General features: G+C 44.4%; 1 protein-coding gene across 16 annotated transcripts in view; it reads right to left on the reverse strand.

Moving 5' to 3' along the window:
* PTPRT (protein tyrosine phosphatase receptor type T) overlaps positions 1 to 17,856 on the reverse strand; it is a 620,908-nt gene that overhangs the window by 38,178 nt on the left and 564,874 nt on the right. For all 16 annotated transcript variants that reach the window (XM_082225799.1, XM_082225800.1, XM_082225808.1 and 13 more), the window contains 3 exons: positions 17,337 to 17,524; positions 4,186 to 4,273; positions 46 to 122 (listed from right to left, as the gene is read on the reverse strand). In XM_082225799.1, coding sequence (XP_082081925.1) covers positions 46 to 122; positions 4,186 to 4,273; positions 17,337 to 17,524 — 353 coding nt within the window. The remainder of the gene's footprint in view (positions 1 to 45; positions 123 to 4,185; positions 4,274 to 17,336; positions 17,525 to 17,856) is intronic.

Here is a 17,856-nt window from a genome sequence, read left to right on the forward strand (position 1 = left end):
CACCCACCCACCATTAAGATCCTTAAAAGTTTCCATAGCACTTACATCTATATAGTTGGCATTTATGTAGTCTGAATGGGGATCTCCTTCCAGCAATTGCAGTCTCACTCTGGAGTGATCATCTGAAAATAATCAAAGAAAATATGTTGTTTTGTTACTTGAAGGCAGGAACATATGTATCAAAGAAAACAGGAACAGCAGAAAGAAGAAAGAACATAGAAGATTCAGGATTTTCAACACTAACTGATGTTTCTTCAACTACTAAATGCACCTTGCTTCAACTCAATGCCTGTCTGAGTTATTCAGAAGCTTGTCTGTTATTTATTTGAACTCATAAAATTCACATTTCTCAGACACCCTTAGTATGATTTCTGATCTAATTAACACACTGCTTGGCCTTGGTATTTCCTTCAAGAAGTTCTGAAAAACTAGCACCTTTTGTAACATATTTACTGGATTGCACAGCTGAATCATTGCAGAAAAGCAGTTGAATCAGACACAAAAAGCAAACTTTTTTGCATAAGAATTATCTCTAGGCAGGCTAGGGATATTCCGTATTTTTTGTTTTGTTTTTCTGTTTTTTTATATAAACAGCCTGCTTGGTCCAAGCTAAAACACTTGTTGTTAAATGAGGTAGATATAGAGCTGGGAAGATAATTTATAGCACAATGAAGATAGATGAAAATTATTAGGATTCAGGTTTTTTCCATAGGCTGATTATTAGGACTCATTTGTTCATGCATCTACAATGATGTGGTGTGCAGAGTGGTTTTTTAATTTTAAAAAAAAGACTTTGGCTCCTGAGCTACTATGCAGAAGATGGGATAGAAGAGAGACTAGAAAGGGAGAAAGAAAGCATCAGAATGCCAGGGTGGATAAATAAATTGTTAATAGGGATTATATATGGATGGAGAGCTGTAGCTTTATGGTGAGACAAGTGGAAATCTGTAACGCTGGGGAAAACATTTGTGAGATTATTTAAGATGCTATCCTGAACTTAGAAAACAATTCTGACAATGATGAAGATTTTCAAATGTTTGTGTCCTGTTTGGTTTTTAACAGTTCTGGGCGGTTAATTTTGTTGCCAAGTGACTGAACATTGCAACATTCACAATGTTTTATCTCCCATGCGGAGTTCTTTTGCTCAAAAGTGTGAATGGCACGGGAGAACCCTTTGCTTCGAAAGCAAGGCTAAGAAATATAAATGACCACAGCTCAACCTTCAGAAGGTAATGAGGCCTTTTATTTTATTCATATTTTTAGTGGGCTATGCTTGGTTAAGACTAACAGCATAACTTATCTTTTAAAGTTTATATTTCTATCTGTTTGGAAGGTGTTGGGAAGATACATATATAGGCTGCAAGGCGTTTATGTATTATTAATAACGGATGATTGTCAGTGGAATAGCGGGAACAGAAAAGAGGTTGAGATACTGAAAAATGACACAAGCGAAAAGACTGTTCAATCATCACACCAACTGCTAGATATGTGTATCTTCCACTTTGCTCTTCAGCCCTGTACCACTAATCCTAACTTGCAAATAGCTGCAATAGTATTGTTGTTATCATTGTTGTTCCTTTTGTTATTCCGATTGTTCACTGGAAACCCAGCCAGATGGGCGGGGTATAAATAATAAAATTATTATTATTATTATTAGCTTTTTTGAAATTTGCTATGAGGGCATTTTCTGTGTTTCTGAAGTTTCAGGTGCTGCTTGTGAAGCTGTGTGTTGTTGTTGTGGTGCTGCTGATAGGAAGCCTCATTGCACATGCACAACAAATTCTCGAGATCACAAACTCAGGATCATCAATCATTACAGCAGTGCTAAAAAACGTAAATGCCATTTAGAAATGTTTTATAATTAAGGGGGCGAGGAAGTGTATTTTGTGAAAGCCAGATAAATCCTGCAATTGAAAGCAATGTTGTGCTCCAGTGAGTATGTGGAACTCAATGTGAATAGGACCAGTCCCATTTAAGGATTGAGCCTGCTAGTAATGCAGACTCTCCAAGTGTTACTATTTTCCAGGGACATCCTTGATTTAGAGAAGCCATCCCAGTTTCTGATGTGATCCTGGAATGTCCCACTTTTCCTTAGGATGTCCCTATTTTCATCGGAGAAATGTTGGAGGGTATGGAGTTATCTGACCCCCATGCCATCTGAAGGCAATCCTGTATATGGAAGTTTTTAAATGTTTATTTTTTTATTATAATTTTTAAATATGTTGCAAGCCGCCCAGAGTGGCTAGGGCAACCCAGAAAGATGTGTGGAGTATAAATATTAAAATTATAATTATGGAATGGGATGTCCCTATTTTAATCAGAGAAGTGTTGGAGGGTGTGGCAATGCTGCACAGAATGCTTCAGTACTAGAGTCACCAAATTCAGCATGAAAAACTAATCGTTTGTAGGAATAAATATATTTTGCAAGTGTGGTGCAAGCTGCACCAGGTAGAATTCTCCTTTCCTGTTTTTATTATTGCTTGTTAGCCGCCCTGAGCCCAGCCTTGGCTGGGGAGGGCGGGGTAGAAATACGGTTGTTGTTGTTGTTGTTGTTGTTGTTGTTGTTGTTTCCATTAGTCGGACACAACTAAACAACAACAAAAGAAAGGCACAGCAGCCCAGTACTGGAGGGAGCCTAACAGTTTTCCTCTTGGCCTAAGTTTCCTTTTCACTGCTTTCGAATTCTTAACTCTTCAATTCTTCTTGGATTTGATTCCTCCCTGGTGAATTCACCTAAGTTTATTACTTGAGGATCATTACGTTCCACCTGGTATTTGCAGATGCCCCATGCTTCCTCAGTCAGAATCCACAGCAAGGAAGACGAAGTAGCTGATGTGATTAGTACCTAGAGATTTTGTGCTCGCCATTTATCTGTAAGCGAGGTGATAAACCTGTCCCTTAAGGCCCAGGCACTTTTAGGAGTGAAGAGCACCGGAGCTAGAAGTGTTTGTCACAAGCAATAGCTTCCAATATGTATAGATAATGCCAACAAATGGTGAAAGGAGATAAAATGAGAAAGTATGTGTACATTTAGCCTCTTGGCGCTCCCTGTCGTGTAAAGCCATGAAGGCGAGTGCTTCAGGTTTTGGTTCAAAGAAAGAATCTGTGTCAATTAAAGGTCAGGAAAAGGCTTGAAAATAGGAGCATTGAAGGAAAATAGGAGCACTGAAGGAAAAAAAACAACAACAAGTATTGTTCTGTGTCCCACAAACTTCTGACCATTAGTCTAAAGCCACAATTCTCTATAATCAAGGCCACAACTGAGTTTCAACTCTTCTTCGGGTTGTATTTAATGAAGTCATTGCACAAAATTTTGCTTTTCCTCTTCTCCCCTCTCTCCAATTTTGCAAATGGGGTGTGTGTGTGGAGAGCATGTGGGGCAGAGAAGAAGAACGGAAAGTTCAGTTGCACAAATGGAAGTTGTTCTGCTCGTTCAGTGTCTAAGCTGGTTACGACCCATGTTATGAAAGACTCTTCTAGGTCTGTGAACCTGTGACTGTCCGGGTGTTGAGACCAAAATTCCCATCATCCATTATCATTGACTACGCCGGCTAGGCATGGTGCAAGCTGAAGTCCAACAACGTCTAGAAGCACATTTCCCCGTATCCCTGCTGTTTTCAGATATTGTACGGCTTTTGCAAAAGCGCATAGGAGAAGTAATAGCCTGTGGTGATGGACATATTCCCAAATCTAACCACTTCTTTAGAATATGTAAAGACAGCCCTGTGCACATGCAGAGGGCTAGTTAATGCAGTCAGCAGGTCTGTTTACCCAGCAAAAAAATAAAAAAACAGAGTTGATGATTGCATGAAGGACAATATGTGTTCTACATGGAGAGGAAAAGAACCTTCAGCCCTGAGACCATTCCCCCATGCATTTTCGTACATAACCTATTATATTTGGAAAGGGCAAAAAAGGACAGGGCACTGGCACTGCAATTCATTGAGAAAAATAAGAATCCCATAATATTAGAAAGATAAAGGGAGAAAAAGTGGAGAGGAAGAGGGTGAGAATGGCAACAAAAAAAACTTGAGCATGAAATTATCAAACGGGAAAGGTTAAGAGTGCTCAGAATTCTGTGCTCTTACTCTTTTTCACAGTTACGCTGACAGACATACCCCCTCTCTCAGCTAGATGTTTACAGATACACACAGGAAGTTCAGTTCAGTTTGAATTTGCACCTACAGGAGATGATGTTGCCATATCTATTCTTATTGCGGTTTTCATCTTCTTTGGCTGTATCCCAAGATGCTGTCTGCCCCTCAGGTAGAGCCTGCAAAATAAACAACAGCAGAGTGTTTATATGAAATGGCCAATGCCTTCAGGTGTTTTAACATAACGAAATAGGGGTAGGGGAAAAGGCAGCATGCAATTTAACACCCAGCCAAGCCAACTGTTTTTCTCAAGGAAAGGGCACATTTAATAAGAAAATGATGAAGAGACCATTAGCATCCTATGGCTTAAACTGGCTTACAATTGCTTTCCCAATGCAAATGGCACTAAAAACAAGTGGGAAACATTTTGCTTCTGGCTTTGTAATCATTGGGTTCTTTTTCAATGCACCATCTCTAACACAGGGACATAGATTGCTTCTCTTTTGCCTCTGAGAAATACAAGTTGCCTTGTAAAATATTTAAATTGACAGAGGACAGAGGCAATGTTTTTGTAATATAAAACAAGGCATAAAGGTTTCTCAAACTCACGAGCTATTTGAATGTCGCATGTAATATATCCATATACTGCATTGTAGCTGTATATAGTGATGCCTGCTAATGTGAGCACAATTCAAAGTGCTGATTAAATTCAGATCAAGGCTCCTTTAATTTAGAGAGCTACGACTTTTCTTGCATTTAATTTCAGCTGAAGAAATACATGAAATCAACCCACCAAGTCTATATCACAAGAGCACAAAATACATTCTTAGCATTCTTTCTTTTCTGACTTCCACCTTAATCAGTGATTTGTTTATCTATTTTTTAAAAAAACACTCTGTACAAAAAGAAATCCATTATGATTTTTTTTAATACTGTACACATTTTGATGCATTTTGGCTCCCCCCCTTTTTTCGAGCCAAGAACTGTACTGAAAATCTGGTGAGGTGCAAAATCCAAATGATAATTATGTTTTGACCCATGTGGTCAGGAGGTGAAAATTAGGTTGCTTTCATTAAAATGCAACCATATGAACTCCCCTTCATGTTGAGAATGGTAGGCTGATAATAAGTCTAATCAAGATGAAATGCCCATGATACTCTTGAGTAACATTGAAGGATCTTCTCCCGTTTCACAGAACTGATACCATATTTTGGCCTTTTCCTGCGATGAAGATAGTAAAGGGGAGCTCCCACACACCACTCATAAACCCAGTTTTGTTTGGCATGCTTTAAAGATGACGCTTTTATGGTTTCTGAAACCTTATTCTGTGCCCAAATAATAATTATCTTTATAACATACCCATTCGTAGGAAAGCACATTTTCTGCTGCTCAATAACAGATAATTTGCTTAAAAAACCAAAACAGAAATTGCACTTGTTTGTTTCTTGTAACACTAGCCATTGCATTTGTGCTGGCTGGTGGTGGTGAAATGTGCTAAAAATGGTATTATAATCATGCCAAACCACAGTTCACAAATGGTTCCCTCTGGAAATAATGGATCCTGTTTGTGTCAGAGAAGGATAATAAAAGCAGTTCTGGCTCAAATCTTCACATGTATGAAGTAATGAGTCAGCAAACGGGAAGATCTTTGATCACACACCTATTTCCTTGTACCAAGAAAGTGCTGCTTAAAAGTGGCAAATTTTTAGAGCGGGGGGGGGGGGGCAGCACAAAAAACGTCAATTAGGGACCCCATTTTTATCATCAAAGATAGGGAAGAAATGACGCGTTATTTGTACATTAGAGTCTAGTTACAAATGATTGCTTAGAGAATGGTGGCAGTCATTTGGGATCTCAACATGCGCTATTGATATGAAAAAAGATGAGGAAGGTTACAAAATCCTTCTAAGCATTATACATAGGATGGTAAAAGTGACTTTTCCAAAGAAATGCACAATTCAGCTATTATCAGATATTAATTGCTTTGATCAATAGGCGTCTTATCAAAACAGCTTATATATACTTTAAAATACAAAGATCCAGTGTGCGTATAGAAAATATGTGCACCCTCCTGTTCACTAAAAATATAATCAAATCTCTGATATACATATGTATAAAACTTTCTGCTATAGTATGATTTATACCAGGGGTTCTTAAACTGCAGCCAATGGACTATCAGTGGTCCACAAGGTGGTCTGTCATATGCCTGCAAAAATACAATTAAAAATCCACCTGGAGTTAGCACAACTGCTCCAACAGGCAGAAAAACAACAACCAATAAGTGGTTCACAAAGACCTGCAGTAATTTGGAAGTGGCCCATGGGAAAAGAAGATTGATAACCACTGATTTATATATAAACAGCTCAGGATAAAATCAAATGCCATTTGAAATTTCAACAACAATAGGAATGATGGACTAAACTTCTCAGTCTATATCTATATTCTTTTCTTCGAATTTTCTTCACACTGTATGGCTGTCATTTTAAAGCACTTAACACAATGACATAACTGGTAAACTTGTCTTTGAAAATTCAGACTACTGATATAGATGGGATAATAACCTGTTACAATGAGAAAAATAGCAAAGTGCAGTGGAATAAATAATGTATCCAAAACAGATAAAATCAGGATTTTTTTAGACATCACTGCCAGCACTGACTAAGTATGGCTAATCTGCACTTCTTTCATAACTGTTGTCAACTTAACAATAGAATTGTAGCAACAATTAACCAGTTTTAAGAGCAATAGTGGTACCACCAATGATCTCAATAGCATTCTGAATTTATCAGAAAAATGTAGGCATTCTATTGTCACTGGTCGCAGTCCCCACCCCAAATCTCTCCCTGTAGGTAGAAAACAAAGAGAGCAGCTAGATGGCTGGCTTGAACCTTTCCCCCTTCTATGCTAGTATTCTTCTGGCAAGGAAGTGTTTATTTTGGGGTGTGGCTTTTTTAACATGGGAGAACATCCAAAAGTGGTTCTAGCTCCAATTTTAATTGGCACTGAACCTTCTTCCAGGTCTCGACTTTACCACAGTATTCTGCTGCATGCATAGACTCAGATTCAGAAATATTATTGGAATTGTGCTGAGGATTGCAGCTATGGTGTCCTATAAGTTGGCATCTTTTGCTGGATCGGCCTTGGGGGGCCCCCAAGAGAGATCTTTTTTAGCTTATATGTAAATCTGGCACTGTCTCGAACAAATAAATTTAAATGTCCAGAAATAGCCGCCTGAGAGGAGCGGAGAAGAAAGAAGCTTGAGAGGATGCATTTCCCTGAGGGAATGGGATGGGAGAAGAAGCACTACCAGTTTCTTCTAGAAAACAAGCCAGGTTTCTTCCACTGCAGCTAATTTTAAAAGACATTGATGTTTATTGTTACAATAATCTTATATACAGTGGTGCCCCGCAAGACGAATGCCTCGCAAGACGGAAAACCCACTAGACAAAAGGGTTTTCAGTTTTGGAGGTGCTTCGCAAAACGAATCTCCTATGGGCTTGCTTCGCAAGACAAAAATGCCTTGCGAGTTCCTGCAGGGTTTTTTTCCCCTTCCCCCCCTTTTCTAAGCCGCTGATCCGATCAGCAGATAAGCTGCTAAAAGCCGCTAATAGCGCTAATCCGCTAATCCGTCAATGGGCTTGCTTCGCAAGACGAAAAAACCGCTAGACGAAGAGAATCACAGAACGGATTCTTTTCGTCTTGCGAGGCACCACTGTAAACTGCTTTGTGAGGTTTGCCTTAAAAGCGGTATGTAAATATCCTTAAACAAATAAAAATAAAATGTAGAAAGCACAAAAGTGGGTCCTCTTCAGTTTAGCCTTGAGCAAGACTCCCAGGATATCTACCAAACTACTTCTCAAATCTGGAGGAAGGGATATGGTTTAAAATCAATTGTGTGTGTGTGCTTGCATGAAAGACTGTTCAAGAGAAAGAGCGAGGGGGAGAAAGGGAAAGACTATGTATAGTTGGAACAAGAAATGAAGGGGGGCAAGCCTAATGGAGTTAGTGATTGATGAAGGCAACTCACAGAGCGTTTTCATAATAGAAAAATTATTTGGTACAATGTCACTAAATAGATCGTAATTTATGAAACTTGTTTACAGGGTAAAGGACAAAAAATATATCTTAAAAGGCCAAGTATATTTGTATGTGAGACAGAAACCAAGCTAGAATACATCACATTTTGAAATACAGCTCCTGGACATCAAAGATAAGGTCATTAATCTTCTCTCTTTCATGAATCTGGGATGGCATCATGCCATCTAAACTAAAAATAAAATAAAATCCTACTGATTATTTATGTAGCACTTTGAAAGTGTAGAACTTTGCCACAAATATTAAATTATGGAAGCAACCTTCTAGACACATTCCCCACCCCCATATTATACCAAATTAGGTAGACTAGTTCAGTAATTGTAAAATTATGAAAACCATGTTTCAGCTCTTGTTTGTTGTTCAAAAAGAAGCTGCAGTGCAAGCTTGGCTAAAGTATGGTAATTTGAAATTGTGAGCCACATAGTCAGCCATACAAGGACATATTCTACAGGACAAATAAAACATCAGGTGTGCAAAATTAGAGTCAGCACCTTCAGTGAGGGAAATAATTAAGTTATATGACTGGGCACATTATGGAAGTATATCCCAAAATGTGCAGTCATCTTATGGGAGAAAGTTCACTCTTCATTACCCACTGAACTGAAGCTGAAAAACATGATGGCACAGAAGCATTCCTTGTATTAGTAGTTTATATTCCACCTGAAAACATGTACACATTCTTGTGGACAAAACAGATGAGCATATGATTGCTCAATATCTCCTTCATCACTACAGACTTCTTCAGACCCAGAATCCAGCTTCATCCCCAATGTGAAACACAAAGCACATTATTTTTTCAGGGCTTGATCCATTTGTGCTCCCACAAAACAGAATAGAGGTAAGTGCTTTGTGACAGATAGGCAAGATGCATTGATTTAAACAGGGCTCTTTTTTTTCCCAACCAGAACTCACCGGAATTCAGTTTCCTATTTCTCCATCAGCTGCTTCCACCAGGCTGCAATATTTTCACTCCCTCTACCCCATCCCACAAAATGGAACTGCCCAGTTTTAATTCAATTGTACAGACTCTGAACATGCGCTTGCTCACTGACTTGTGACAGTTGTTTTCCCTTAAGAACAAATGGAGGTTAACAGTAATTCTTCTCGACATCTAAAGATAGTACAGTTTAATTTAAGGTCTGAACCACATCAGTTTGACCCCTGGAAGTACCTTAAAATCATGTCCACAAGCTTCGAAATAGGATATAGATTTCAATGACATCGCAGCCCTTCAGATAAATGATACTGTATGGTATTATTGCAGTAGCCACTGATTTACCTGCCCCTTCAGCATTGAGACAATTTTTCAAACATCTGTCCTTTCATAATTCAAAAACCACACATGCAATTCACTTGTCACACAAAGGAACCATGAGTTGCAAGAGAAAATTCCCCTTTGCATCCTTCATCAAGCCGAGCACTCTTTGTTCATCTGATTTACCTGAAAGTCTGTACTGTCAGTAAGACTGGCATGGGATGGAATGAGCATCTATTTTATTTTGTTTGTAAATCTTGGTCCCCAGCTTGTTGGAAACTAGAAACGGCCACCAAATATCACAGTGGAGAGCCGTTTCACCACAATGTGCTATACAGAGACTGATAGGAGAGACTAAACCCCACCCCCATGTGTAAACAGGGTTTGGGGAACCTCTTCCAGTCTGAGAGCTGCATTCCCTTCTGTGGAACTTTCTGGGGGGCCGCATGCCAATAGCAAGGGCCAGGAACAAAAGTGCATAGAGTAAGGAATGTAAATTTTAGCTTTCTACAGTAGGCTAGTTTCTACATACACACATACCTGTCTCTATCCCGGTAAGCAAGAGGCTTTCTCAGTGTCTAAGGACACAGTCTAGTTAGGCAAAAACACTCAAGGAAGGTGTGAAGAAGGGCTGGTGCCAGGTCTAGGAAATGGGAGTCTGATGTAGGGAGAATCTCAAGAACCACATAGAGAGAGTTATTGGGCTGCATTTGGTTTCTAGGCCTGTGGTTCCCCACCCTGGCAGTAAAGGTTGTACATGTTATATGATAGATGACCACAGTGTGTCAAGGTAGATAGCTAAAAATATGTTTGGTTATCTCATATTTAAGCTAACCCCAGTGCACCTCAACACCTATTCCGCTACAGTTTTCTCTCCAATGCCTTTGGAGCCGAGCACAGGAAAGTTTCTTCTTACTTATTTCTCTCCTTTCCACCATTACTATTCCAATACAGTCCCAGGCAACTTCACTGCCTCTAATGCCATTTCTATAAACTATTCAGTGGTTTTTCCATGGGGCTTGAAGGTTAGATTTGCCCAAACTTAGAACTAAATTCAAACATCCCACGTTGCATTTGATCATGGCGAAATTCTGCAAAGCCTTGGGCGATACGCAACTAAGGAACAAAGGCAGCCAAGAGAAAATATTTCCAGCTATCTCCCAGGCCGGCATTTGATCACAGCTGCTATACCACATCTATCAGATGTTGATTATGGGGATTCAATACTTCTGCCAAAGACAATAACAGTTTAATTGCAGCAACAAGGCTCTAGCAGCACACACCGACCCAGGCAGAAGCAGCCTTCCTGCCTCTCAGTGTCTTGTTTGGCAACAGTCTGAAAACTCATCCATTGATGAAGGGTAGAGATACATATATATAGATAGATAGCCAGGGGCAGCTTCAAGTCTGAGAAAGCCCTCTGGCAGCAGTGGTAATGGGCAGCCACTTTAATTTCCCAGAATGCTCAGGAAAGTAATGGGGAATTAAATTGATCATGTCTCACCACCAGGTAAGCATGCGGGTCCAGGGCTGGTGTTAGCACCAGCAGAGCCTGATGGGGCTGCCAGTGGACAGGTGCCAGGTGCTGATGCCGGACCTAAGATAGCCAGGAGTCTCTTGTTTAAATGGAAGGCCATCAGCAGAGACACTCCAGTTGCTCACCATGCCATCACCAAATCCCCTCCCTAAATTGCAAACTTGTATTTCATCACTTCATACGTAAAAGGAGCTAAGGATTAAGGCAGGGCAGCCAATGTGGTCTCCTCCATACATGTTGGAATATAGTTTTCAACAGCTGATCTCTCTGGCACCCAAAAAATATTTCCCCAGTGCAATGTAGCTCTGTGTTTCTTCAAATGTGATATGGTTGGTGTGGCACCCCAGATCTGGAAATACTGCTCCATTTCCCAGTCCACCTACCTTTACACACTCCTGGGGGCAGTGGGACAAAAATGACTAGACTATCAGGAATCGTTAGTTCGCAAAACAGTCTCTGAACAAACCTTCATAGAGCCAGAAGCCTCTGGGTGGCTGTACCAGCTAGCAGTTCTTCTGGCAGCTGGTTGTCACCTGTGGAAAGCCTCTTACCAACACTGTCAGGTCTGTCATCCATCTGCTTACCCTCCAGCAGCACCTGGTCCTGTCGGCAGAAAGTGATGATGAAGGGAGCTGCGTGCTCATCTCTGCCAGAGAGAGCTGTCAGAAGGACTAGATACTACAGCCACCTGGAGGCTTCTCATCATATGGATGCTGGTCCAGAGGCTGCTGTGTGAACAAACTCTGAGCAGTTCAACTAACAATAAACTCAAAACAGTGAGTCTTTGGTTTGCACCTATACTACACCATATTATGGTTTGGTGGAGTTTATACAAGAGATAAGGTGGTGTCAGGGAACTGACATCAGAGGAAAGGGAGTTGGTAGGGCTCCCAGAGACTGGGAGAGAGTCAGCAGCCAAAGCAGGGACCAGCAGGGGGAGCGAGGGGTCTCTGGAGGAGGATCTCAGTAATGCTGAGAGAGACGCAGCAGCCAAGGCAGGAAACAGCAGGGGAGAGAAAGGGGTGAGAGACACGTCTAGCGAAAATAGCGGGGAGGTGTCAGAAGCAACTGTAGGGAGACCCATACTTCGCCGGAAGCTGCCACGTCGTGAGTCCAGGAGACGCGTTTCCATTAAGGAGCTTCTTTGCTGGAAACGCTTCCGCAGGCAGCCACTGTCAGACTCTACTAGTGACTAGAGCAGACATGTCTGAGGAGCTCTGTCACACACAGAGGTTTGTGGAGCCGCACAAACTCTGAGGGGGCACAATTTTAAGCACAAGCAGCTAATCATCCCCTGACAGCAGTCTGACAGTCTCTGTACGCTGCCTGTGCAGGAGAAAGCATCATGAGCAACCCAGCCGGAACCGGAGAGGCAGGGGTTGGAGCTGGTCCAAGCTTGGAAGAAAGGTATCAAGCTCTGGAGGTCCAACTTGCGCTGCAGACGGCGAGGCTCGAGGAGAGAAGGGCTCAGGATGCAGACAAAAAGGGGAGAACCACTCAGTTCCCCAGAAAGGTACCAGGATTGGTGCAGAAGTTTGGGGGGGACCCCAAGGATTACCATGCCTTTAGGACAGAGATGCAATATGCCCTTAATGTGCAGTTTGATGAGTTCCCTGATGAGGAATCGCGAGTTGCTTTCGTAATTGGGCATCTTGAGAAGGGGGCGCGAGACTGGGTTCGACCCCTGATGGCAACGCACAATGATATCCTAAAGGACACTATGAAGTTCTTTCGTGCAATGGATATCATGTTTTCCAGCGATATTGAGGAAGGGGTGGTGCGCAGACAGCTAATGGCTTGCAAGCAGGGAAGCAGATCTGTCCGTGAGTACTGGACTGAATTTACCATGCTGATTCACAGATTGGGGTGGGATTTATCGGCGGCACCCATTCAGATGCTATTTGAAGAAGGTCTTTCTTCGGCTGTGAAAGACGAGCTGTCCCGGAGCCCCAGGGCGGTGTCTATGGATCAGCTGACCAAATCTGCGCTGACCATTGGAGCGCGCCAGGAGGCAAGAGCCTTGGAGAGGCGGGAAGGGAGAGGGGAACGTTGGAAGGAGTTCCGCATTCCAGACATTCCTGAGCCAGCGTTCCCGCCGGCAGAGCCGATGGAAATCGGAACAGCCCGCGCGCGCGCAGTTTCAAAGCCCAGTGAGGGGGCTAAGAAGGAGGGAAAGGGAGCCCGGAAATGCTATCTCTGCCAACAGCCAGGCCACTTTGCCAGAGTCTGCCCCCAGAGGAAGGAATGGCAAGGGATGGTGGGAGCTGTTGAGGGGGGAGAGCAGGGAGAAACGGAGCAGGTAAAAGCCAACGCCTGGTTGCCACCGTCAGGGCACTGCAGCCAGGCCAAAGAGCAGTGAAAGTGCCCGTGCCAGAAGCTCCTCGACCTGCTCTAGTGATTGAAGTGTCGCTAGAGCTGCAAAATGGACACCCCCTAAAAATAAAGGCGCTGTTGGACTCAGGCAGCTCCTGCAATTTTATGAGCAAGGAGTTTGCTGCTGAACACCAGATACAGACGATCCCTTTAAGCAACCCCCTTCAGGTGACCACGATCGATGGCAGGGAACTGTTGGGAGGAGGAGTCAGCTTGCAGACCGTCCCAATGATAATGAGGGTGGCAAGGCACACAGAACTGATAGCGTTTAATGTGGCCACCTTGGGAGGCGCTCCCATTATTTTGGGAATGAGCTGGCTAGCCCTACATGATCCGCTGGTGGGCTGGCATCAAAGAGTGGTTTCCTTCGGTTCAGCACATTGCTTAGAACACTGCAGGGGGGAAAAGGGGTCAGCAGGGGCCCAAGCCACCCTGGCCGGGACTGAAGTAATGGAGAAGGGGAAGGTGCCACCACAGTATGCTGATCTCAGCGACGTGTTCAGCGAGAAGGAAGCTGACCAACTACCCCCGCATAGGCCCTTTGATTGCCAGATCAATTTACTCCCTGGAGCACAGCTTCCTGTAGGCAAGTTGTATGCCATGTCAGACAGGGAAATGCAGGAGTTGCGAGAGTTCATTGACAAGAACCTGAAGAGAGGCTTCATCAGAGAGTCCAAGGCAGCGGGGGGTAGCCCAGTGTTTTTTGTGGATAAAAAGCACACGGACAAGCCGAGACTTGTATGTGATTTCAGGCGGTTAAATGCAGTGACAGAGCCGGCGGCTTTTCCTATGCCCAGGATTGATGATATTTTGACCAGGGTGCGGAAAGGAAAGATTTTTACAAAGCTGGACCTAAGGGGGGCGTACAACCTGATACGTATAAGGAAAGGGGATGAATGGAAAACCACCATGTTCACCCCTTTGGGGGCATTTGAATACCTCGTTATGCCTTTTGGATTACAAACAGGCTCCGCGTGTTTTCAAGCCTTCATGAACCACGTACTGGGGCCTTTGCTCTACAAGAATTGCGTGGCCTTCCTAGATGATGTGTTGGTGTATTCGGAGAATGAGGAGCAACATGTGAGAGACGTCAGAGAAGTGTTGAGCAGGCTGCAAGCCAACAGGCTGTGGGTGAAACTGGAGAAGTGTCAGTTTCATACCAAGGAGGTGGAATTCCTGGGGTACCGCTTGTCAGACAAGGGGTTGGCCATGGACCCCGGCAAGGTTCAAGCAGTGCTGGAATGGAAAACACCCAAAACCAAGAAGGATGTGCAGAGGTTCCTAGGGTTTGGAAACTTTTATCGTAAGTTCATCCGAAACTTCGCCCACCTGACGGCGCCCATCACGGACTGTCTCAGCAGTAAAAAGAAGTTTGTTTGGACGGCGGAGGCGGAGCGAGCGTTTGAGGAACTGAAAAGGGCCTTCGCCTCTGATGAACAACTTCTGCATGTGGATTTACAAAAAAAGCTGAGGGTCGAAACAGACGCTTCTGACAGAGCCATAGGGGCGGTGCTTCTTCTGCAGCCGGGGAAGGAGGAGTCAGAGTGGCGACCGTGTGCCTTCTTTTCGCGAAAGCTGAACAAATCCGAGAGGAACTACACGGTGTACGACCGGGAACTTCTTGCGATTCATGAGGCTTTCCGGAGATGGAGGCACCTGCTAATTGGTGCACAACATAAGGTGCAAGTGTGCACGGACCATAAGAATCTAGAGTATTGGAGAACTGCGCGAGTGCTCAACCAACGGCAGTTGAGATGGGCCCAGGAGTTCTCCAAATTTAACTTTGAGATTTGTTACGTGCCAGGCCCAGAGAACGTTAGGGCGGACGCTCTCTCACGCAAACCTGAATATTTGGAGGGGGAGGGTGCACCCGAAGAGACCCATGTCATTCCAGAGGACCGCTGGGTGTGTGGGGCGGCATTGGTGGGGCAAAGGGAACTGGTAGAGGGAACGGTGCAGGATGAATACGCCCAGGACAAACTCAGGGGTCTCAGGAGGGAGGGAGACAAACCCGGGGGTTTTGAGGAGAGAAACGGGGCGTTGTACTACAAGGGAGCGTTATATATACCTGAAGGGGAATTGAGGGAAAAGGTACTCAAGCAACTGCACGATAGCCCCACAGCAGGGCATTTTGGGCAACACAAAACCATGTGGCTGGTTACCAGGGAATTCTGGTGGCCCAAGGTCAGGGAAGATGTGCGGGAGTATGTGAGAGGGTGTGACCAATGCCAACGAGCCAAGGGGGAGAGGCGGGCACCGGCAGGTTTATTAGAACCACTACCCACGCCGGAAAGGCCATGGGAGGCAGTGGCAATAGATTTCATGACTGATCTGCCAAGGTCCAGAGGGAAAACAGCCATCATGGTTGTGGTAGACCTGTTAACCAAGATGGCCCACTTTATAGCCTGCTCACATGCGGTCACAGCGGAAGAAACCGCTAAATTGTTTGTGGAAAATGTGTTTAGGCTGCATGGCGCCCCCTTGAGGGTGGTTTCTGACCGAGGGAAACAATTTACTTCCAGGTTCTGGAGGAAGCTCATGAGCTTATTGCATGTAGAGGTGAATTTCTCAACTGCCCGTCATCCAGAAACCAACGGGCAGGCGGAAAGAGCTAATGGTGTCCTCCAGCAATATTTGAGGTGTTATGTGAATGACAGAGAGAATGATTGGGTGGAGAAGCTGGCGTTGGCAGAATTTGCCTACAACAATGCAGAGAACATGTCCACGGGGATGAGCCCCTTTTTGGCTAATCACGGGTGTCATCCCCGAGCCTTCCCAGGGGGGGAAGGGGAGAACTGGAGCGTTCCAGCTGCAGAACAGTTTGTTGAAGAAATGGAAGCGATCCATCGCCAGCTCCAACTTAACTTAAACAGGGCTAAGGAGGAATATAAGAGGCAGGCAGACAAAACCAGAAGGGAAGGGGAAAGCATTAGGGTGGGGGACCAGGTGTGGCTGTCCACCCAAGGGTTACCATTCAAAGGGAGTTGGAGGGGTTCTCTGATTCCGAGGTGGAGGAGGATTCAGCGAGCCGGAACGAAGACCGATGGAGGGAAATGTTCGAGACGTCTGAAGATGAAGAGGATTCTTTTCGGGGTTTTAGCTCCTCACCGCCCAGAGGAGAGAGTAGGGGCGGGGGGGAAGGGGGCCCTGGAGGGGAGGTGGATGTCAGGGAACTGACATCAGAGGAAAGGGAGTTGGTAGGGCTCCCTGAGACTGGGAGAGAGTCAGCAGCCAAAGCAGGGACCAGCAGGGGGAGCGAGGGGTCTCTGGAGGAGGATCTCAGTAATGCTGAGAGAGACGCAGCAGCCAAGGCAGGAAACAGCAGGGGAGAGAAAGGGGTGAGAGACACGTCTAGCGAAAATAGCGGGGAGGTGTCAGAAGCAACTGTAGGGAGACCCATACTTCGCCGGAAGCTGCCACGTCGTGAGTCCAGGAGACGCGTTTCCGTTAAGGAGCTTCTTTGCTGGAAACGCTTCCACAGGCAGCCACTGTCAGACTCTACTAGTGACTAGAGCAGACATGTCTGAGGAGCTCTGTCACACACAGAGGTTTGTGGAGCCGCACAAACTCTGAGGGGGCACAATTTTAAGCACAAGCAGCTAATCATCCCCTGACAGGTGGCTACCGCCATGATCCCTAACCCAGTATGCTCTGCTGTATGAGTTTCAATGAAAAGAGAAAGCTTTGCCACGTCTTTTTCCATAAGTGTGGCTACCGGGAAGCCTTTATGGCAAAAGCCAAGCCCTTTCCCCACATCAGTGGACTAGGGCAGAAACATCTAGGATCACGGCCACTGCATATAACAGATAGGGGACTCAAGACAAGGAGGCAGGAGCAAATTGGGGGAAGGCATTCTGGTTAGCATATAAAATAAGCCACTTAAGCTATCGAGACGCTTCTCAAGAGCACTTGTTCTGATTTGACAATAGCCTTAATTTTCATTCTTTAGCTCGGCATTCAAGTGAGTGAATGTTGCTCTCACCTCATACTCCTCTTTAAAGCCATAGCCCTGTCCCCGTTTCATCTGAGTGATGTGCTGCAACAGGTCGGCCACTCGGATTGCTGGCTGGAACTGTCCCCTGGGGTAGGACATTTCCACTGGGTCGCAGCTTCGATAGGGATGGGTCTGGATTGTCAGTGTCGGCTGAGTCATCTCCCCATGGCTACTGTCTGTTTTAAAAAATAGGGAGGCAAAACAAACTTTCACCCAGCTGTTATTTATTTGTTGTCTTCCGCCCCAAGGTTAATTCCCCTCCCTCCCATGGCTGAAATGAATCACAGTAGGAAAACTGTACCTGCCCAGAGCCATCCCACCCCACCCCCCGCCCAAGCTAATGCACACACATGCTGGATTTTGTGTGACAGGGAATGAAGAAAACACAGAAGCAGCAAATTACCCAACGGTGACAACAACAGGAGGAGGAAATATGGTTATTCGATGCACATTACATCAGAAACTGGAATTTCTTTCATGCTACCTAATCACATTCGATAAGGTCCCC

Source organism: Podarcis vaucheri (assembly GCF_965113315.1).
Source record: "Podarcis vaucheri genome assembly, chromosome: 6".
NCBI classification, from domain to species: Eukaryota; Metazoa; Chordata; class Lepidosauria; order Squamata; family Lacertidae; genus Podarcis; species Podarcis vaucheri.